Raw genomic sequence first — 23,971 nt, 5'->3', positions numbered from 1 at the left:
TAAAAAACTTTGGATCATTGAAAAGCTGTGCTAAGAAAATAAAAAGATAAGCCATAGACCAGGAAAAAAAGTATTTGCCAAACATATATTTGATAAAGAATTGGCAACCAGAATATAAAAAATGAAACTTTAAAAATTCAGTAATAGTAAAAGAAATAAAAAGGTAAGCAAAAAAATTTGTACAGACACCAAAGAAGAGATGAGGATGGCATATTTTTAAAATTTTAAAAATCTTACCCAGGTATGTATTAGCTTGTTTCCCTCCCCCATCAACAAGGAGTATTGGCTGGTCCAGTTTTGTTTTCTTTAAATTTAAATGGGTCTTTCTTACTTTTAAAGGGTTAGTTAATCCTCACAGTTAAACTGAGGAAAATAAGATTGTGTGTGTGTGTGTGTGTGTGTGTGTGTGTGTGTGTGTGTGTCTGAAAAAGCAAACACATCTGTTTTATAGTTGCTTTTGGTTGTCCAAGAGTATCAATAGTGAAGTTAAAAGCAAGCAACATAACCATCTTAGGCGATCATACATAGCTTTATCAGCTTTTATGATCGGGTTAATGAGCTGACCTTTTAGCCTATTTGGACCATAAGAAAATGTGTTCTTCCTAATTGTATTCAAATCAGTTAAGCTTGAAAACAGATGGGAGATTTGCTGTTCTACTCTTAAACCTAAGTGCTTGCCTAGATTCTGCTGAGGCATATATGGTAGGCAGAATAATGGCCGCCTTAAAGACGTCCACAACCTAATGCCCGAGCCCTATGAATATGTTATGTTCCATGGCAAAGGGTTTTTGCAGATGTGATTATGTTGAGGGATTTGACATGGGAAAACACAACTGGCCGTTTCAGGTTTGGAGACGGGAGCCGGCCACAGTGAAACTGGGGCTGCCTCTGGAAGCGACAAAGGCAAACAAGTAGATTCTCCCCTAAGGCCTCTGGAAGCAATCTGCTGAGCCATTTTAGACTTAGCCAGCCAGAAGTATAATTGTGTTGTTTAAGTCATTAAACTTTTGGTAATTTGTTATGGCAGCAATAGAAAACAAATGTGGTATAACTATAGGACTGCCCATTTGCAAGTTCTAGAACACAATTTTTTGTAAGCAGGAGCACATCTTTTTTTTTTTTCTTTTAAGTCTTGTAGCCAGCCCTACAGGGCTCTCCAGTGAGCATATTTTTTTTTGCTCTTACGCTCCTACTCAACTCTGTCAAATGGTACTCAGTTCCCAAAGTGTGCACATTGCGTGTGCCAAAAAGGATAAAGGTCTTGTGATGCAGCCCACGCATGAGCAGTGCTTCTCAGACTACGGACTGTGGACAGCCTGCATCAGAATTACCTGGGGAGCAAATGAAAAATGCAAATTGTTGGGGCACCTGGGTGGCTCAGTCAGTTGAGTGTCTGACTTCAGCTCGGGTCATGATCTGACGGTTTGTGGGTTTGAGTCCAGCATTAGTCTCAGTGCTGACAGCTCAGAACCTGCTTCAAATTCTGTGTCTCCCCCTCTTTCTGCCCCTCCCCCACTCACGCTCTGTCTCTCTCAAAAATAAACATTAAAAAAAATGCAAATTCTTGGACCTGGCCCTTTTACCCCTCAACCCCACCCCCCAATAGTTTGTAGAAAATTTTTGGTCAAGTTTACTGAGGTATAATTTACATATAGTAAAACTTACCCCTTTTAATAGTTCTATGAATTTTGAAAACCTTATGTAGTCATGTAACTACTAACACATCGAAGATCTTTCTGTCACCCAATATATTTCCCTAGTGTCCCTTTGTAATAAATCTTCTTGTCATACCTCCTGTCTACGGCAACCGCTGATCCTGATTTCTGCCCCTGTCATTTTACCATTTCCAGAATGTCCTATACCTGGAATGACACATGAGTGTAGCCTTTTGAATCTGACTTCATTTATTTAACGTAATGCTTTTGAGATTCATCCATGTTGTATATATGTTCATATGTAAATGAACCATAATTCTTTGTTACCTAAAATGGCCATAACTTCCTTCTGTTACCTAAATTGTGTTCTGTCTCTTCTGGGATAATCTGAGAACTGCTACAGTCCTCCACGGATTGTGGAGGGAGGGTGTCTTTTAGGGTTGTTAGAGGAGGGGGTATGGTGGAGAGAGGAGTGTGGGAGCACACGTGAGTCTGAATTTACACCTTCATGGAAAGAACACAGTCACATTAACCTGTTACAAAAATTGAAAGCAGGGAAAGATGGGGTTACTTGATTAGAGAGAGCCATAGAAGATGGTTTAGAGGTGTGGAGCAGGACTGTTGGAGCCAAAGAGTTAAAATAAATGGTTAGTTGTAGGATTAAATCGTCAATTAGCAGTAGAAGGAGTAGTGCCTGATTGTTCTAAATAGAACATCCTTTGGGCCACTGCTAGATATTCCTTCTTTTTTGAAAGACTCCTAGGCTCCAAAACCCTCAAGCAGATTAAGTGAAGATTTGCAAAGAGTATTTCCCCCCCCATCAATGTATTGAGCCCCTGTGTTAGGCGCCTGTGATTCAGAAATGAACTAGTGCAGCCCTGACCCTTAAGAACTTTTACTTTCCTTTGTGTCTCTTAGGATTTTTATCTGGTATGTGGAGCTCTTCCCCCAAACAGGTGGGCAAGGAAGAAGTGGAGGCCCCAGCATCTTCTCCGCAGGTCTGCACCTGGTGCAGTGAAGCAGGGGCATAGAGAAGAGTGTGTCTGTGATCTGCCATGGATTCCCAGGTCTGATGTTTTGGTTTACCTTTCTGAATTGGTTTTTTTCTTCTATAAGATAGGGGTGTACAGGAAAGACAAAAACGCTATTTTTTAATTTTAATTTTTTAAAAAATACAATTTATTGTCACATTGGCTAACATACAGTGTGTAAAGTGTGCTCTTAGTTTTGGGGGTAGATTCCTGTGGTTCATCACTTACATACAATACCTAGTGCTCATCCCAACAAAAAAATGCTATTTTAAAAAGCTGGTTGCTTTTTGACTTGGGATCTCAGGACAATAGAATTAGAGTCTTTTTCTTTCTTGGGGTGGTTTTGTTTTTGTTTGTTTGTTTTTGTTTTTGTTTTTTTTTTCGGTCTGGTCAAGGTAAAGGGCTAATTGAGATAGGAGTGGTTAGGACCTGGGGACTAAAATTGCTCTGCATAAAGAAATAAGAACTTTTTGTTTTTAATTGAGGCTGGAGGGAAATTTTTTTATTTTGCTTTTGTTTGGGCAGGAGTGGTGAGAGAGTGGGCCCTAGCAGTAGGGTAGACATGAGAAGTTGCTCCTCCAGTGGCGAGAAGGAAGGGGGCGTGAGTTTGATGTCTGATTGTCTATTTTAAGTAGTTTCCTATTCACCATTAGAATCTTTCTCTGGTAAAGATGTGCTCGCATGACACCCAGATGTTCATGTGTTTTGGAGACTGAATAGAGAGGGCTGCATCAGCAGTAGGGGTGAAGTGAAATAGAAGGGAGATGATGAGAATTGGGTTGCAGTTGGGGTTTAGGATCAAAAGTAACAAGGAATCATTGGGCACTTTTTAGCGCCCTCCCTAGGATCCTTGAAATCATTAAGGAGAGGGCTGGGTCCCAACAGTTATGTGAGATCTGGTCTAAAATAGGCATTTGAATGTTAAATGAAAGATAGTATACTTTGGGAGCATGCAGATGTCAGGGAGAATAATCTACTGACCAGGGTTGGAAGGTGTAAATGTGGATGTAGGTGAAGGCACTTCATAAACTAGGGAAACACATGATCTTACACAAGATAAAACCTCTTTCCATGAAGAATATTTTGAAGTCAGATTTGAATTCAACACTGATCATGAATATAAGAATAATTATCTGGAAGTCATGAGCTATGATAGTTTTCTTTCTGTGTGAAGTCAGTTCAGACTGATAGTTAAAACACAATTGGATGTTAGAGATACAATTTGAAAAAATGGCTCCATATGACCCAGTGTTTCAGGTTAAGATGTGAGATTTAGGATCCCATGGTATATCAGGCCCATTTAGTGGGAACAGAAAGCAGCTTTGGTCATTTAATATTTAGCTGAGACTATGGATAGGTAAGAGAAAAAGGAAGTGATGATGTTGCAAAGCAACGGGAAAGAGCATGTATAGGATATATAGACACTCAACATATATTGTCTTTACTGCTCATTCTTGTCCAAAGAAGTGGTGATACGTCCATTCTTTAGATGGGGGTGGGGGAAAGGTGACATTTACACTGATGGAAGGATTTGCTCCAAGTTATAGCGCTGAAGTGGCAGAACTCCTGCAGACTGTCACCAAGGTCAAGGTCCTTGTTATGTTCATCTCACCATGCTGCCATGTGGGCTCTGAATACATCAGTGCTTAGCCTCCAAGCCTTGTGTGCTTCCAGACTCCTTGTCCCCATTTCACACCACATCTCCATTGTTTTTCTTCCTGAGAATTTTTAAAGAAGGCTTCTGACAAGACTTGATGAGATGCTACAGCTGACAAGCATGTGAAAAAGGATGAAATAACTTGAGGTCTGGAGTGAACAGTTACATTCCTGGATTGTTGAAAGGCCCATTCTTTACATGGGATCAACCATCTTTGGTGAGGTAATGACATAAGTGCTGGCAAACTCTTTCCATTAGTGGTTCTTGCATACAGTATGCACTTCTTATGTTGGGGGCTCTTTTTTTTTGTTGTTGTTGTTGTTCAGAATTCACCTTAGGGGTTTTCTCAAACTCTGCATTCTTATTCTGTAGTGGTTTTTAGCTTTCTTTTTTCTTTCCAGGCTGGGTGGATGATGCAGTTTCACTTCTAGGTGTTAGGATTCTCTTTCACACTGGTTTGTCATGACCTTAAAGTATTTTAAGTTTCTCCTTTGGTAAGTTTTTCTTCCTTGTCTTTTTTTTTTTTTTGTCTTTTTTTTTTTTTTTTTTTTAATGTAGTGCCCCAGTAAGCTAGACATTTATTTTACGAAATGGGTTTAAAATGCCAGCGCCTGGAGAATTTATATTCCATAAGCATTGTTGGAGTTGACAAATGTCAAAACTCACCAGGAATCTGCCTTTGTATTTTATTTTGGCAGGTTTTGGGGTCCAGACTAGAAGGCTAGTTAGGGTTCTGAATTGCCTTTAGGTTGCAGGAATTGCTAATGTGATATATAATACCAAAGAAGGAAGAATGTTATGATCATAATGGTCTTGATTTATAGTTGCCATCATAGCTCTCCCCAGTAGGTAACTGATGAGGCCTAATAGTCGTTTTGAGCTGCAACCACCCACAAAAACCACACACATGGCATTTTACTCAAAACTCTACTTTAACCACTACTTTGTGATGCAAAACTGGTGGAATTTTGGGTACTTTCTGTAAAATTGAAATCTTGATGGGGGTTTTCCAACATTCTAGTTGATTGTTAGCAAATTATCAGTATACTGAACAAGAGCAAAGAAGGGTTTGCTAATAAACACCTGCTTCTGTGGTAAGATAGGGTGCCAGTCTATATCTGAATATTTTCACTTGGAGGAAGCTACCTTCATTGAGAGAACAGATTCTCCTTTTGAAAAATGCAGTTGAGTAAGAGGTATTTACATGAGACCTATAGTTGTAAAAGAGAGATTTTAGAAGCTTCTTGTCTTTGCCACAGTTTACAGTGTTGACACAGTATTCATATTCAATATTTTCTAACTTGTAGATCCCCTTGTAAAAAAGATTTGAAAAGAAAAGCAAATCAATTTGCATTGTAGGACAAAATGCAATTCTCCCTAAGAACTCTCTGTGGAGGGAGAACTGTTAGGGGAACTGATCTCTGATGAGATACTGCAGCCCAATTCTGGAAGACAGGTAGCAAGTGGGAAGAGCACTTTGTGTGTTTGCCTAAGTCAGGAGATCTTTGTTTATTCTGGAGCTGAGTCCTTAGGCCAATTACTTTACCTAAGTCTCCATTTCTTTTTCTTTCTTTTTTTTGAAAATAATCTCTGTACCCAACATGGGGCTTGAACTCATGGCCCTGAGATTGAGTCGCATGCTCTACTGCTTGAGCCAGCCAGGCACCCCTCTAAGTTTCAGTTTCCTGTCTTTATAATTAAAGTATCACTCTTGCTGTGTGCTTTGGTGGATACAACATATTGTCTCAGGAGTCCTTTGTTACATCCTGTGTTATGTAAAGATGACTTTTATTGCCATAAAATTTACATCTTCTATCAAGCACATATTTTTTAGAATCTGTAAAAACATTATTTTAGCAAAACCCAACTCTACTTTTAGAAGCATGTAGTTCTGCCCCTTTTGTATGTAGTAGTTTTGAAGGAGTAAATTTCCATCAGTGCAGCCCAGAAGTCAGCCTTAAAATAACTGTCAGAAACTTTCAGGCTCTTTCTCATTAATACATTGTCATGCTCAGGAGGACAGAGAAATCTAAAATTGAGTTTTTAACAGGTTAATTCCTTAGTTTACTGTGAAGATCTTGATGATTTCCCACCAGCACATAAGTAAAGCTTTGTTTAGTTTGCCTCACTGCATAGACTGTTGGTTAGCTTCCAGAAATAAAGCATGCTTGTTTTATAATTTATGTTAGGAAATATTTAAACAGGATGAAAGAACAGTTTTTATAAGACCCAACTCAAGGAATCCATTTTCAGAAAGTACAACCAAATAAAAAAAACTGGCTGAGTGAAGAACAATGAATAAGGATCATGAACTTGGAAACAAACCAATTAAGTTGAATGAAATTTGTAAAGAATGAAATAAAAGAAGTTGCATTTTGTATGTGTGTGGGGTGACTAGAACAGAGTTCTAAGAAAAATTTTATGGGATGGAATATCATTTAAAGCTTTAGGATCCAGCAAAGAGTAGAATCTTCATTTGTAGGGGGTGGGGGGAAGGAAGGTTTATCACCACGGTTTTATATACAGAAGCAGCAAAGGTCAAGATACTGTAAATGTTAGAAAAGTGTAATGGAATTTCTCAGACCCTTTGACTTAACAAATGGTTTAGTTAAGAAAATTGGCAAAATCTTGAAATTTGGATTGGGGCCATAGCAGACTTTTACATTGAAGGCCAAAAAGACTTTCTTGTGTATTAGCACTGTATTACCACATTTGTTACTCAGCCTGATAACACCAGACAACTTTGAAGGTGACTTGGACCTCCATCATTGAAATGGAAGTGTTGAAAAAGCAACATCTGGAGAAAGGTGAAATCACAATTACACATCAAAGGCCATATAAGTTTTAACTTCAGATTTTATGTTTCAATTATACTAGCTTTGTGTTCACGCCCAAACTCCAAGGGTAGGATCTACCACATAGAGGGTGGAGTGGCATTCCAATTCCATTTATTTTCTGCTGAAGCTGGCACATTGAATGAAGATTTATATCTTAAGTGACAGGATTCAGACGAAACACGACAAACCTGTAAAATCTGCAACGTGGACGTGTCAATGCAGAACTTTCCGATGAACTGGATGGGGCCAGGAAGACAAACCACACACACTGTCACGTTGTGCTGGGCAGCATGACAGATCAAAGAGAATCCCAAGGAAGAGCAAGTCCTTGCTGGCTGCAGTGCACGTGGTGGGGGGTTCAGCACAGACTGCTGTTTGGTTTACGGATTCAGGTGTGCGTCTATCTTGGGCCTGCCTTTTTATGGAAAAATTTTGTGAAGATACACTGCACTGACTGGAAAATTATTCACTTGTTTTTTAATCAAATTTATTGAGTGGAAGCATTGGTTATGAAACTAGTCATTTCACTGGACTTTAATCCTGACCTAGTTGCCAACAATGGGTGGTAATTATTCTTATTTACCAAAGCATAGAGAGAATCTGTGTTAAAAGAGCAACCCAGGCAGGCACTGCTTTGAGGAGGGAACAAGTTTTACCACCTTGAGATGAATTAGTTTTGTGAAACATCTCTGATTGTCTTGCTGAAGGACTCCAACCACTGGACATGAATGGAAGCGTGCGGCAACTTTGTACTGCAGACAGCAAGTTAAAGCCCCCCGCCCCCCCACGCCCAGGAAAGCTCAGGAGTCAGGGGCCTCAGCAGAACACGCTCCTGACTTTACCACTGTGTGCCATGGTGCTCCTGACAGCCTGGTTGGCCGTCACTCATCTAGAAGAATGAATGAACCTCGTATTAAGCGCTCCTCGCTGTTGGTTCAAGTAGATCTCCTCAGAGTTCTCACTAATCAGGTAAGCATCTTCTGAATTAATCTGGTGACCAAACCAGTTGTACTTTAAATTGGTCCCAAAGAAAATATGTAATTGGAATAGCTGTTAAGACACAAAGAAATGCCAAAATGAAAGCCACCAGTCTGCCACTGTATTCTGCATCATTAAATATTTATTTTTATATATGCATTTACAAACTTGACTCATTTCAGAACTCTGCTTTCAGTACACTTTTAAACTTTTTGCAGAGAGATTCTCTTGTAAAATGAGATCCATGTACAAAACTAGGCGACAGATATAAAAGTTTCCTTTCATACTTTTCATCCATCAAGGAAAGAAATCATGTGACAAGGAAATAAAACCAAAACGTGGCTCTTTCACAAGAATAACATGTCAGTGTTCAACTAGGAGTTCTAATGGGATAGATGATATTTCCTCTTTATATGGATGTATATACTTTAATACTTCTTAGCTACTATAGCATGTTGGTTCAAATGAAGAAGAAAATCTACTGTTTGGACTAGATAATCTAGACACCATCAATTATTCATTTCTTTATAATGTGACACCAAAATTCACCTAGGAGATGACATTGATTGGCCAGCAGTGTGCATTTTTTCCAAACGTTGCATCAAAAGTTCCTTTTAAAAAACTCATTAACTTCACAAGCTAAAGTCTGAGCTTCTAATTTAGCTCTCTTATTTAAAGAAATAGTTTAAATGATCAGTTCAGAAGCTTAAAATTATCTTTGAAACTAAAGTTGCTTTTCTCAAAATGAATGCTGACTTGGAGCACTGTCACTATGAGACAGAGGCACTAATGCCACGAGCAACGAGAAACAGTATCACCACAGGATAATTACATGGTACAAAATGCCCAGGGGCCTGAAACTCACTATTAATATGATTTTGGCAGCAGCATTTGATATTTAACCATTTATTACATAGTATTAACACACCAGCTTCAAAGATGTGCACTCCCTTTAGGACACTCAGGAGTTACAAATTTATTGTGATTGCATAATTCGTATTGCACAGTTTTATAAAAAACATAAATACTGGCTATTCTAGTTTTAAATACAAAATACATGTCATATAGTTTAAATCTATAATCTGGTTCAAGTGCAAATCAGGTGCTTTCTTTAGTCCTTCCAAAAAAGGCATTTTTAATATTTTTGGCACAAATGAAATTTCATCATGCCAACAATTCTAATTACAATACATATATCCAAACCTTTAGAGTAGCAATCATATACATACAGTATAAAACTGATTATTTACAAATGTACTAAGCATTACTGTAATCTTTGTGGGTGAATCAGAACTAATTAGCCATACCCACACTAATGATCATTAAAAAAGGTAAATAAGATTCCTTAATTTCATTTGCTTATGCTGGTTGCTGTGGGTTGACATTCATATGAGGAGGATGTCCTAGAAGACCAATTCTTTGTTTCTGCTTCCTTTGTTCTGTCATCTGGAAAGTTAAAAAGTTTCATCATTAGACCCAGACACTTCCTGTACGTCAGATCATATACTGAACCATAGATTTACCTCTGTGGTTATGGTTTATACTGAAACCCACTTTCTACAAATAGTGTACCGTCACTAAATCAAACACACAGAACTTCAAAAGGGACATCTTCCTAGGCAGAATGGGGAATTCTGTGACCTAGTCATGCAATGTGGCAGTCAGAACTATTGCTATTTGTTCATAAGGAAACAAAAAACGGTAAAAGCACTGGATTCTTGATTGTTTATCAAATCCATTTCCAAATGATTGAAAGGTTCATTGGAAACTGGTGGCTTTGTATGGTGGTGTCAGCACACCAAACTATCAAGAGAAGCAGTGTGCTGAGAATTCTAGGTTTGGCAGGATTAGATCCATGAGTTTCAGGGGTTCCTGATTCCATTACTCAATGATGCCAGAGTAAACCTGGTTTGAGAGAAAAAAATTATATAGTTCACTTTGGAAGATGAAGAATGTCCTCACATCTCACTGAGATTCAGAGTGACTAAATGCCATAAACAGTGCTCTGGCACTCATTGGGGTCTACTCTTTGCCACCCACAGACCCAGGACTGCTTAAGGTCAGGAGAGACCTTTCCTAACACGGGTCAAATGAAAAAGTGCTTTCAAAACGCCAAACAGGAGGTTGTTACTATTCATTTCGCTGCTGAACTAAATCACGTCTCATATTGATGGGCAGCTAGCTCTGTTCCAGGTATTTTAGGGCACATTTAGTTCTCTGCATTAACATTTTTCTTAACCCGGCACGTCCTGGCTCTGGATTTGATACTGGGCATTTACAAGGAGTATTTGCAAAAAGTAGCTTTTTATAAAGAATTGAACTAGGATATTCCAGCTAGCCTCTAAAGTTTCTCTAGATGAATGACAAATCTTTTAAGTGTTATATATTCCACTACACAGATTCAGCTGAGGAAAGAGAACCTGATTTTGACACATGGGATAAATTCACAATTAGATTACAATATAATCAGTAATGCAATAATCTTACTGTCTGATACTTCACAGTATGATCCCTTAGATCCTCCCCCTCTCCCCCAAGGGAAGGGGACACACACACACACACACACACACACACACACACACACACTTTGATTCTCCCACTCCTTCCCCTTGGCAGTTAACCCAGAGAGGGAATCCAATGTTAACAATCTCAAGCATTCTAATGGATTTAGGAATCTTGGTGGCCGCAAGCCCTATTGATGGCTACTTTATTTAAATATTTGCTTAAAGTTACTGAGGGCTTTCAACCGTGAAAGTTGGCTATTACAACTTTTTCTGTAATTTTTCTATAAATTACTTGCATTTGAGATGTTTGCATATGTGTTCATACCTGTGGGTTAAATCAGCTTTTCTTAACTTTTCAATCTGTTGGTTATTCAGTCATGCTCTTAAATATAAAAGCCTCTACAACTGTATTTCCTGTAACAGACGAGTCTTCAGCTGATGGGCACACCACCACCCTTCCCACTTCTGTCTACAACTATCACTTGACACCTCATTGCTGGTCCTATTCTAACTTTCTAGGTTTGCCTTCCTAAGATAATGATCACATGGCCCACCCTCCCTCTTAAACCTTAAAACTCCCTATTGGTTGTAGGTTAGTGGCCAAATTATTTACTCAGGCAGTCCTATTCCTGGTAATTTCAAGTACCTAGTATATACCTATCTAATTTTGTTTTCTGTTTCTGTAGAATACCGGTTCTTTAACTTTGGCAGGAGCCAGAATCACACAGAAGGTTTGTTAAGACACAGATCAAAGGGCCCACAAACAGAGTTTCTGATTCAGTAGGCCTAGGGTAGGACCCATGAATCTGCACTTCTGACAAGTAACAAGTGACAGTTATGTTGTTGGTCTGGGACCACACTGATGCTTCAGAACTTTCCACTGGTTATCTCGGAAAGTGGCCAAAGATCACTTTAGGTGTATTTTCATATTCTTGAACATCCCAAAAAATTATTTTGGGTCCATATATCATCATTTTTCTCAAAGAAGGTTAAGATCCTGGATAAGATTCTCTACAGTTGAGTACACAGTAGGCACACAAATTTATCTGAATTCTGTTTTGATCAACCATGGCCTTTTAAATAGAATATCCTTTAAGTGACTAATAAATGAGAAGAGGGCAACTGCTAAAGGATTTAGCCCTTGTGACAGTGGGCATAATCCAATGACGATAAAGAAACAAAACAAAGGTGTCAATCTGGCCTGTAAAAAACCAAGCTCAACACTGCTAGCCAGTTAAGTTTCCCCGGCCCATTAGTGCATATTCTCACATAACTTTTGGCTTTATGAGCTCAGTTCTACCTACCTACCTACATAATTCACACATAAACTCTTCGTGTGTGTGTGTGTGTATAATAATCTTTAAAGCATATTATCTGTTGTTGTTACCTTTATCAAAGCAAATGGAAGTAATGACCAAAGTGAAACATTCATATTCTTGGAGTATCCTCTCTGGATATTTGAAGCAAAACTGACTCAATAAAAATATCCATCAGATTCTGACCTAAGGTAACCATATACACAATGTGAATACTGAAAAATCTATTTGGGATAGCGTGAACTCATTGTGATAGATATGTTTAAAATTCTGAAGATTCCCATTTAGCGGAGGATAAACATTTGAAAGAGCCGCCTTCTTCATATCTATATGAATATAAAAACTAGCTTGAATTTTAGCATTCCTTCTTTTGACTCAGTCTAAACAAGAGGCAAAGAATATTGCAGTTTTACAAATCAGATGCAGCCAAACATCCGAAAGATCTTTCCTGAAAACACTAACTGGCCTCAACAACAGAAGGCTGGCAAGGGACTGACTGCTCACCAACAGCACGTGGATGCCACGATCTGGTTTCTAACACATCTCCTGAGTCCGAAAAACTGCTTTCCTGTCTTGGACCTGTCAAGGTCTCGGATACTCAGGGTCTAAATAGCCAGGAAACTCTAAAATCAGCCATGCTTCTAACAATGAGCCTAAGACACCGAGTAAAAAACAAACAAACAAACAAACAAAAAAAAAAACGCAATGCAAGTCTCAGATGCATCTTGTTTCCCACTCTACACTGTTAGGTGTAGGAAGAGAACAGGTTGTATGCATCTTTCTAACCCCAGAGCCTAAGGCGCCACCTCGCAATTCTATTTCCTAAATGGTGTTTCAAAGAATGAACTGAATTAATCAGAACACAGTGCCATTCCTGGAGCATGCCATGCGCCTTCATGCCTTTGCTCATGCTGCTTCCTTTCCCAGGAGGACCCCGACTACGTTCCTCTGTTAGCACAAAAGTCACCTACTGGTAAGACAGGAGAATCTGGAGGCTCAAGTCCTTCCTTACTCTGAGCCTCAGACAGGACTCAATGGCTCTTGTCTGTGCTCCCTCAAGCTGTATTCATGTCTTGGGTGGGTCATTCCACTTTTTACGTGGTATCATACTGTCCAGTCTATTTCTTTGTCTGTCTTGCTAGATTATAGGACCCCCTAGAGGGCAGTTGCTTTCGTGGTTCCAGAACAGTGTAAGGAACAGAGGCACTCAGTAAACTTTAATATTCCATTTTCTAACTGTAGGCAGTTATACTCATCTTTTGTTATTTTCCCTTCCTTAAGCAATTAATATTCACCAGATAACCCTCTGGCATGAAAAGTGCCAAACACTGTAACATGCTAATGTGATCTGAGTTTTCAAGCACTTTTTGTATTCCTAATAACAACAAATAAGGGTCATTGTCCCATAAGAAGCCAGTCACATTTTCAACAAAGTGAAGCCTTCTCTCGATACTTGCTCTTTTGCATTATGAAGAAAACATACCAAAAAAAAAAAAAAAAAAAAAAAAAAAAAAAAAAAAAAAAAGCAGCTTCTTACATCAGTTCTCCTCCTTGGAATAAGAATGTAAGAGAATCACATTTAGTATTCAGAACCTCTTGGGAGGGAAGCTTCAAAATGAGACGCATCATTAAAGTAATACTTAGAATAGCAATTCTAATCAACCGCTCTTGGCAAGAGTAGGATAAGTGACACGGCCAACCAGGTTTTCACTTCTATCCTTCACAAGAACTTTTTCTCCTCAAATTGGTATTTTAAGAAAAAAATCACCAAAGAGGTCAACAGCAGTATAGATTATAACCAAAGACATTCACATTTAAACTATCATTGCTCCATTATGCCGCTTTTTGGACCAGAAGATCGAAAAAAATATCTCAGTGATGAAGCAATTTTTGTGTTTTCCAGCACTTTTACCAGTGAATGGTATTCTTTCATAGCCATTTTGAAAAGTTATCTATCACAGTTTCTTGCTCATTAATCATTCGTTGGCTTTTATTTTTTAATTCAAAAAAATTGCTTCCCTCAGAGGGCAGGAATTCTTACAATTGCCATTTAAGAACCAGCCACTCTAACATCTCTGCATGATTTTTTATGCAGAACAATTTAAGAAATCTTTGACTGCTATTTCACCAAATTTAATAAAATTCAAAATTTCTAACTTGATTCTTAAATGGCTTAAAGGTTTGTTACAAGTTACATAATCAAAAGAAAATGCTGACTAACTCCTTTTGAAAGAAACACATTTCCCCAATAAAAGTAGCTGTGCTGAATTTTTCCTGGGCACCTTTTTAAAACCTAAGCAGATCAATGCTCGTAAAGGAACTGGAGAATACATTACTGGTTTCCTCATACCTCTTTTTAGGTTATAATGTCTTCCAAGAAAAAACAGTTTATATTCATTCACAGGGGAAGGGCTCTCCGAGGGGTGGGTCCAACTACCAACTTTAAAACAGAAAATGTAAAAAGGGCCAAAACCAAGCAGTTTAAACCATACTGGCTTTAATGTTGCTTAATGAACCCGAGTCCATATGCAATCAAGTTTCACATACCTTGTTTAAGCTAAAATGTAGGTTTAATAGAAACAATTCTACCTCGGCTTTTAAACATGCCAAGTTTCTGCTATGCACAGCTGTGTGAAATGGCAACGCCAAGAAATTTAAGTGTGTGATGCAGTTTCTGAAACTTTAAAGGCTTTTTTTTTTTAAAGAGTAAGAATCTAAACAACCTGAAAGGCAGACAGGGTACGGTGACAAAACAAATGAAAACAAAAATATATGTGACATACAAAAATCAAACCCAGACAGGAGGATCAGGAGTTCCAGCCTTGGCACTGTCCTAGAGAGCCAGAGAGGCCTCCTACGAGCCTCCTGTGCGCCTCAGTACCCTCCTGTGTACAAGGAGGGGAGAGGTGACAGGACAGCCATGGTCCTGGGTGCCCTCCTTCACCTCCGACACCTCCTGCTAATTCCTTGGCCCACCCCACACCTGTGACAGGAGCTCGACAGTTCCTTTATTTAAGTCTGTATTAGATCGATTTCTCTAAGGTTTTTATTTACAACAGTTGATTTAACTAAGGTTCTCGCAGCCACAGGTCTGGCAAAAGGGGGACAGGAACTAAAGCAAGCACTGCTGGATGTGTTAACAAGTTCGCCTCACTCTTGAGGGGGGCAAACAGGAGCAGGGGAGCACGTTTGCCACAGCCAGTGTGGTTCTCTGCAGTATTTGTCAAGTGTGTCCCAGGATGGGGAGAAAGCTTGTGACATAGGAAGCAAGGGAATCGAGTTAGATCTTCATAGTTTTACTCCTCTAGGTTATTCATTTTAGGTGGCTACCACGCTCAGCGCTAGAGACAGCCTTCACAACCAAGCCTTTCTGTGGCCATTTGTCTTTTTTACTCACATCTTAATACAGGCCAAAGAAAAGAACTTTGAGGACAAATGGTGTCTGGGGGCATAGTTCGGAATAATTTAGTTGGAAAAGAAATACATTTCCAAGTAGAATTGTTAAAAGTTCTCTGCAAACCAAGTCCAAGGAGAGTTTATTTCAGACAGGCTGTTCACTGGTTGTGTGCCTAAGGGTTGAAAATCACCTGTGGGTAGATCTTGCAACTTGGCTCCAGGGCAGCCTTGCCTGATCACTACTGCTGTGCAAAATTTATCATCTTGTCCGTGGAGTTGATTAAAAAGCTTTAAAAAACCCTTACAGGATGCTGACCTGTTCCCACGTCTGTACTGGATTATCCCAGTCAGCTTCAGCACAGCACCTGCTCACCACCCAGGTGCAAGTCGCTGACCCACAGCTGCAGCCCATCAGTGGATAACCACTGGATAACAGTGCAAGTGTTCATTTTAAGGGGGTCAGAAGGAGGAACAAAGCACACAGGCTTTGGAACAAATCTCTCCCTCCTCCCACTTCCTTAAAGGGACCAGTGTTTACCTTATGGATGGATGGGGAGCAGGATGGAGTAGTGCTTCTGTATTAAGCTCTGTAGGGAGCAGGGATGGGTCCATATTGTCTGTGGTTTTATCCTTAGCACCTGGCATAATGCCTGCACTGTGGTAGTCACTCAATAAGGACTTGGCCAAAAAAGGAACCAGAAGGAGCTCTACCACGACTATGGTTTATCCCAGCATGCTGAATCTAAATATCCTGGGTGAAGAGTTGATAGATTTGAAGACTAGAAAGCAAAACTAGAAACAGCTTTTAGTCTGTCAGTAAGTGAAGTAAAAAGAGTATGGCTTTGCAGGTTATGTTTTCTGTACAGCACTTCCCTGAAGTCGTTTGCATTTTCCCATTTTCTGGTTTTGTTTTTCACGTTAAAACCTTGCACTAGCAGCACTGAAAACAGTGTCAGGGGCTCATCCTGAGAAAGGGCAGTGAAGGGGTGTGGAAAGGAAATGGGGAGACCAGGTGAGTTTCTTCTCCGTGGCCCGGATCCCTCTTCTACATCCAGATGGTGGAAACGTCAGCACTTTAACCTGAGCACTACTGACTTCGCCTCGTCAAATCTGGTGTGTCTGGTAGTGAGTGGGGTGTGTGTGTGTGTGTGTGTGTGTGTGTGTGTGTACGCATGCGCATGTGTGTTTGTGGGTAGATGGGGTTTCTTTTCTTTACCTGATCCTTTAATTCTGACAGCTGGCCGGAAAGGTTAGTGACAAGCTTCATGGTGGACTCCAGCTTCTCCTGCAGGTTCCTCAGCTCATTCTGCTCCCCTTCAGAGTCACTGCTGACCAGGGACATGGCTCTCATCCTGGGGAACCAGTCAAGGTTTCTTTCCTAGAATCCACATTAAAAAAAAAAAAGTCATTTCCAAGAGTACAGATGAGAAAGGCGATGCTACCACGCCGTCTTGTCTCTGGGCTGTCTTTCATTAGGTTCTCTGTTCCAGGACTAATGTGCTGTGCATGTTACAACACCATTCAGTTAATACCTTTTTAATTGATTATCATTGAATCCTCAGTTCTTAGCAGTCCCTTTAGAACTAAATGCAGGGGAGAAGGTAGGTTTCCGAACAGCTTCCCTAATCTGTAAATAGGAGTGTAGCCACTGCGTGACCTGGCTAACGAGTGGTGGGTTTTAAAACTGTGGTAAAATATATAGAACATAAAAATTTCCATTTAAGTCACTTCTGTCTGTACAGTTCAATGGCATTAAGTGCATTCACAGTGTTGTGTAACCGTCGTCACCCTCTACACTTCGGGAATTTCATCTTCCCCATGTGAATCTCCAACCCCATTAAACACTAACTCTCTCACCCCTGCCAACCACCATTCTGTTTGCCGTCTCTATGAATGTGACTGCTCTAGATACCTCACACTGTGCCGTGTATTTTTAAAAGCATTATACTTGGAAAATGATTTGCAAACACTCTGAAAGTGGAATGAATTTTGAGATCCCAAGTGTTCTGGCATTTACCGGATATGCGTATGAGCACATTTGCTTGGTAGGGAATTGTCAGGAGGCCGAAAATGGGGAAGGGGCTTCTTGTTCAGTTCCCCTGTGAGCTTATGGAAATTACTCTTCTATTCTTGTTTCCTTTTCCTCCCAGCTTGACGTCATTGACAGGTGCCATTAGTTGGTATAAGAAAGGCCCATTCAGTCTCCTCTCCTGTCCATCTCCATCCTTTCTTTTGACATCTACAGCTTACACCTGAAAACAGCTTTTCTCACTGCTGGTTAACAAATGGACCAAGACTCCTCCTCCCACCTCTCTTCCTTCTGCCCACATAGGCCTTTCTCCTAAAAAGTATGCATCATAGATAAGTTCTGTACAGAGAGGCAGGAATGAATAGTAAAAGCTTAATCAGCACAAGATAAGGGGTGAGAAAATTGACTCAGTTCCATAACTATCTGGTGTCATTTCTAACTGGGACCATTTTGTACTTATCAAGATAAATTTTACTTGACATTCTAACACAAACCTTGCCATCCCCTCACCCCCTACCAACACACACACACACACACACACACACACACACACAATTTGTTATTGCTGCTTTGTATACACCAGAGGTCAGCAGAATTTTTCTGTATAGTATTTTCTGATAGTAAATATCTTTGGCTCTGTGGACCATATGGTCTCTGTCACAGTTACTCTGCTGTTGTAGCCCGAAAACAGCCATAGGCAATACATAAATGAATGAGTATAGCTGTATTCCAATAAAACTTTATTTGCGAGTGTTGGTGGCAGCAGACTGGGTTTGGCCCATAGGCTGGAGTTTGCCAACCTCTGGCATATACAGAAGGCATCAGCGTACTTAGACAAAATTCCATGAGACATGTCTAAGTATCAAACAGCAACCAAGACAACCTAGCAATACTGAAGTCAAGTAAGAACGAGTTGAAAAATATTACAAAGAAGGCATACCACACTGGTAACATGGCATCACATGTCTTTGAAAATGTTTGCTTAAACATCTGGGGAGTCTGGTAAGTAGGAACTCACTAGCCCTTCAGCATCATGAGTGCAGGAACTACCTTAGTATAGTGACCAAAACATTGTAGACACTTGATAAATACTTGTGGAAGGGAGGAACGATAGACCCTCTCTGTTGCCTGCATGGGCCCTCATAGCAAATGCTTTAGTGGTGAGCCTCAGTGGCTGAGAAAGATTGCTGAGGAGAAAATGATCTCTACCTTACTGTACCAAACACCCTGTGATCAGCACGTCACTCACATGCAACAACATCAACCTGTGTTCATCTTCATCAGTCTCCCCCCACAGTGTTATGGGCAAAAAGACCATTCCATAAAATATTCCAAAGATGACCAGCCTAAAAATCTGAGCTGTTTCTATGTCTATAATCAGTTTTCTGTGTGTGTCTAGAGCAAAGACGAGGAGAACAGATATGTGAAAACATTTAAGCTTGGCATTGCCACTGAAAGGCAGCTAAGGTAACCTGTCACTGATTATATTCACTGCTCTGGTGTCTTTCAGACACGGCACACCTTCCTACTGAAGAAACATCCCATGTTCAGTGTCCAACTCTACATGAGGAATGAACCTAAGTATTCAGAAAAGGGCACACATAGGGCGCAGTGGCTGGTGCTTACTTACTGCCACTAGGGTGAACGAGCCTGTGGAGGGAGGAGAAGGTGTGGGCTGGGTTAATGAAACTGTGAGCCCAAATCACTAACGCAGTAAGATCACACACGCACAAGGCCGGCCCAGCTATTAGATGCCCCACGGACCCACAGTGACTGCTATAAATTTTCACACACTGATCTCCTCCCAGGAGAACAAGCTGAAGAGGAAAGATCCAATGTTCTGCTTACACTGTCAGACTCAGAGGTGCATACTGGACACACCATCCATTGGGACATGACAGAATGTCATGCCAAGGAGTTCAGAGATCACTAATGCCATTGCTGTGTCTATAATGCAGCAAGCTGAGCCCTGAAAGAGAAAGTAACTTGTCCTTGGGAGCAAGGGACCTAACAAATTCCCTGTATTTCAAAGGGGACCCTGAAAATTATCTGATGTTGATGAGCTGTATACTGCTAATATTTAGTGTATTTTGAGGTGAAGTATTTGCTAGTTCTTTGGATTAAAATAAAAAGTTAAAGCATTATTTTAGTTCCCTGGAAGGACATATTTTAAAAACAACATATTCAACCTATATTGAGTGGTCACTTATGTGCATGGTGCTGAGGGTAGAGCAGTGAGCCACATATACATGGTCACTGCCTCCTGGACCTCGTTAAAGTGGAAATGGCTTTCATACCTGAGTATGAGATAGGCTTTCCGCCATCACAGCACTTGCTATTTAATGAGCGTGGACATACACATTACAAAAGAAGAATGGGATAAAGCAGGCTATGCTCTGTCGAATGAGTGGCAGAGAGTAGGGCCAAAGTCAGAACTGACCAGCAGTGATGATGACTGGTTGGAATTCTCTTGGGCGAAGGCAGGGACCTGAAGGGTCAGTGCTTGGCCGAACTAAACGCAAACATGAGGGCATTCTCAACAAAGTGGAACTGGCCCAGGGAGGAAACCAGTTTGGATGGAAGTGGGGGCAGCTCAGACTGCAGAATATGTGATCGAGGTGTAGGACAGACCAATGCACGTAACAGGAGTAACTCGGGGCACGGAAAAAGGGGGCCTGGGTCAGGGGGCGGCCAAGGGAAGGAGAAGCAAAGAGGTGACCTGGGGCCCCTGTGAGCCTGCCTGCCCAGATGCGGGAAGAGGGACATGCACACACTACTTTAGCAGGTGGCAGAACTCACCTGTAGCTACTTCACTACTGACCTGCAAATTAATGTTCAACTGTGTAAACTGGTTAGAGTGTGCATCACAAGTCTGACTTGCAAATCTTTCCTATGTTCATTTGCTTAGCAAGCCTCCCACAGAATAGACAACACACATTTCCAACACACATTAATGAAGTCTTCCAAAGAATACAGAAAATCGATGCAAGAGTCTGCACACAGATTAAAGTTTAAGCAACAGTTTCTTTGCTGTATTCCAACAGCAAGTGACCAAATGACTACAGATTAAAAGAAATTTTTCATTGTAGGTTCCCACCGTCTTTGGCAGATTTGATTCCTGGACTCCCACAGAAGGATTTCAGAGAAGTCTTTGAACAAATGCAAGAGGCACAAACTTCACCTAACAACCGTTTACTGAAACATGTGTAACTTCTGTGCCTGGCATAGGGCTGAGTGCTGAGGGTCTGAAGCAAGACAGGTCCCTGCCCCCAAGGTGCTGTAGTGCACAGCCTGCAGTCACGGAGCAGGTCTTAGAGCATGGTTCTTCACTTGTGAGGGACTCCAGAGCTGTGAGTGCCTAATGAGAACCTGCTGATCAAGTGAACGGGGCCGACCAGTATCAGGATGGCTGCTACTGGCATCTGTGCAACTCGTCTCCACGGTGAAGAAGATGATGGACTCAGATCCTCTTTGTTTTTGCTCTATTTGTGCTTCTGTACATGAGATACCGGTAACCCTGGAGCATGAAGGCCTTTCCCAAGGAGTACATAAAGCCACAGACAGAAAAGAATGCATTTTTCTTAGAATGTCCATATCATTCAATGATGAATTATGGAAAAGACTTTTATATTGAACTCAAAATATGCCCTGCGACATAACATGAAATTAAATCAAAATTTCAAAATAAAATCTAAGATTTTAAAGAAGTGTCATATTTGCCGCCTAAGGCCACTTTGGGCCATGTGCCCTGATCCCAGGGATAAACCTTCATTCTGCATCTCAGGAGAATCCTTCATTGTAGAGCTAGGACAAGGATTTCCTGGTCTAGATAGTGACTGGTTACCTACCACCTTACAGGCTCTCCCTCGATGCCTTCCTCCAACTCTACTATCTAACAATGAAGTCTAACGTGGGGGAATCCCACTAAAATCCTAAACCAGAGGAAACAAGGTCAACTGCAGAAATTCAGGTACTCTGGATGGCATGTATTATTAGCTTTTCTGCACTGATGTACGTAAATCCCCAATTCTGAGGTTCTAGGTATTGCCAGGAATTTAATTAAAACATTACCCTGAGCTGTTAAGTCAAATCTCAAATTACCAAGGAGTACCAAGTAGCTAAAATTAATTAGCAATTCTAGCCAAACTATTCTTTCAACTTCCATTTGCTTGGGTGCCCTGCACAGGAGGATATGCTGGGATGCAGGGTGAGGTTGCTCTCGGACACGCTCCCCCTCTGTAGACGATCTGAATCTCTGATGGAAAATGTTGAGGCTACCCCAATAACTAGTGGAGGGGCCAAGAGCACACCTGAATCCAGTTACTTTGTATTGAGCTCACACCTTCATACAAAATGCCACGCTTGCTTTCGTGCTACAGGACTTCAGTGAAGCCTGTCACGTAGGGCTCTCCAGCTAGTCAGAGTCTGAAGGTCTCAAAGTGTTTGCAGAATGCTACCTTTATCTGTAGTGAAGATCAGAAATATGTCTCAGTGTCCTGGCTTCTGCATTTTTAAAAAAAATCATCTTCAACTGCAGCATTTTGTTTATACATGAATTCAGTGTGTGTGTGTGTGTGTGTGTGTGTGTGTGTGTGTGTGTGTGCGCGCGCGTGTGCGCACGCACACGCAGGAAGGTGGGGCTGGGGGAGGCTGTTGGTTCACTGAGCGTCTGTCAGCAGCCTCTGTCACTCTGGGTCTGAGACATCCCTCCGTGCTTCCCTCGCTTTCCTTGCTGCTGGCATCTCACATACCAATGTCATTAGGCACTGTCTGCCCCGGTCCTTCTACAATCCAGCCCGTGCAGTTCCCGTCACAGCAAGTGCTTCCTCTGTCAGAGCAGACAAACTGACTGAAGCCACAGCCGGAAGCACGCTGACCACAAGTGCTAAAGTTCTGGTTAGTTCTTTTCTAGGTAAAGTTGGAAAAGTCCCTGCAAAGGCAAACATTGAAGTTTTAGACACGGGGGCGGTACTGACCTCTTGAAATGTCCTTGACTGGAAAGAGGGAGGGTGTGTGTGAGTGAGAGACACAGACAGAGAGGAGGAGGAGAGGAAGTTGGATTGTATGATGCAAATGCTAATCATTCTGAGAAGAGTTTTTTTTTTTTTTTTCCTTCTTCCCAGGTTCAACTGAAGAGGCTGTTCTAAGAAAGACTACTGAGGTAATCAGTCACCTTCCTCAGAGAAAGTCTGCTCAGGTAGTCTTGTTTAGTTTACCATGTAAACAATGGAACATTTACTGTTGAATCCTTTATTCTTCTATAGCCTGATGGGAGACTTGACATTTTTTGGTGGGGGCATGACGGACAAAGAGACCTGGGGCCTCTCTTTCCTTCATAGTCCCCTCTGAGGAGATCAAAGAAGGTAAACACTGTCCTTTCGATCAGACGGCAAGTGTGTTTCTACTCAGCTTACCAAGCAGGAGGACACACCAGGGTTTCCCAGAATGCCTAGGGACACCCAGGATGAGAGCGCAGAGGAGGCAGGGGAGGACTGAAGATCATCCTTTAACTTTCCAAAAGCAGGAATATAGGACACTTAATAAACCTTAAATCACTTGCCCCTTTTGTAGGGAGGGGTGATTATTTTTTACTGAACGGGACTAAAATAATCCGTAGAGCTCACTTTTTTAAGATCACAGCAAAAAATAGAACCCCAAATCTGTTGCTTTCGGTGAACAACGGTGATAATGATCTCTATGCTCAGTGACTCTAGAAGCTATTTATAGCAATTATTATACATTCAGAAAAAACTAAACTAAAAAATGGATCCCAGGTATGGACATGGTAAAAAGATCATGGGGTTGGGGAGAGGGAGGGATGAATAAATAGGGGGAGCACAGAGGGTTTTTAGAGCAGTGAAGCTATTCTGTTTGCTGCTGTAATGGTGGATACATGGCATTATACATGTGTCAAAACCTATAGAAGGTACAACACCAAGAGTGAATCCTAATGTAAATTCTGGTCTGTAGCTAATAATAATGTGTCATCTTGGTTCATCAGTGGAAACAAACATACCACAGTAATGCAACATGTTAATAACAGGAGAAACTGGGTGGGAGTGAGGCAGGGAGGGGGGAGTGTACAGGAACTCTGTGCTTTCTGCTCTGTTTTTATGTAAACCTAAAAGTGCTGTAAAAAATAAAGTCTATTAAAAACAATAGATCCCACACCTGGAATTTGTTGGCCAGTCCCTAATTCAAGGATCCACACTTCCCTCTGTTCCCAAAGTACAGTGAACTCAAACCACTTACGGTATCCCTGCATTTCACAGGTGTGTTTCTACAACAGCCTGTGACATGAGTTTGTCATCAGGAAGAGTCATAGCCTGAATCAAAAGCTCAGGACTTGAAGTCACAGTGCCGCAGTGTGTTATAGACAGTGCACCAGTGAATGGGTTGGTTAACCAACCTGGGTCTCCGTTTCTGTGTTTTGAGAAAGAGATCATGGGCTACCCCCACAGAGTTACCGTGTTAAGGATCAAATGGATGTGACAAAGTGTCCCATAAGCTGGAAAGCATTATGCAAAAGTATTCTAAATCGGTGTCATCAGCCTAAGGTCTCAAAGCT

The 23,971-nt window shown here is 40.9% G+C and overlaps 1 protein-coding gene and 1 long non-coding RNA gene across 11 annotated transcripts in view; one reads left to right on the top strand and one right to left on the bottom strand.

Moving 5' to 3' along the window:
• Nucleotides 1-2,911: 2,911 nt before the first annotated feature.
• On the top strand, nucleotides 2,912-23,552 carry LOC115508505. 5 transcript variants are annotated; one of them, XR_003967025.1, is made up of 7 exons: nucleotides 2,912-4,565; nucleotides 4,745-4,837; nucleotides 7,221-8,149; nucleotides 20,493-21,373; nucleotides 22,167-22,299; nucleotides 22,527-22,564; nucleotides 22,668-23,552. It is a non-coding gene; the product is annotated as an uncharacterized LOC115508505 (long non-coding RNA). The 5 variants fall into 5 exon arrangements; XR_003967023.1 differs by having other exon boundaries at nucleotides 22,527-23,552; XR_003967024.1 differs by lacking the exon at nucleotides 22,167-22,299 and having other exon boundaries at nucleotides 22,668-23,551.
• Nucleotides 8,279-23,971, bottom strand: part of ITPR1 (inositol 1,4,5-trisphosphate receptor type 1) — a 329,086-nt gene continuing 313,393 nt past the window's right edge. For all 6 annotated transcript variants that reach the window (XM_030307281.1, XM_030307282.1, XM_030307284.1 and 3 more), the window contains 2 exons: nucleotides 16,591-16,752; nucleotides 8,279-9,604 (listed from right to left, as the gene is read on the bottom strand). In XM_030307281.1, the coding sequence (XP_030163141.1) occupies nucleotides 9,518-9,604; nucleotides 16,591-16,752 (249 nt within the window). In that variant the 3' untranslated portion in view covers nucleotides 8,279-9,517. The remainder of the gene's footprint in view (nucleotides 9,605-16,590; nucleotides 16,753-23,971) is intronic.

Source organism: Lynx canadensis, chromosome A2 (genome assembly GCF_007474595.2).
Source record: "Lynx canadensis isolate LIC74 chromosome A2, mLynCan4.pri.v2, whole genome shotgun sequence".
NCBI lineage: Eukaryota > Metazoa > Chordata > Mammalia > Carnivora > Felidae > Lynx > Lynx canadensis.
Note: the sequence above shows the minus strand (reverse complement) of the source record. Positions and strands in the feature narration are given on the sequence as shown.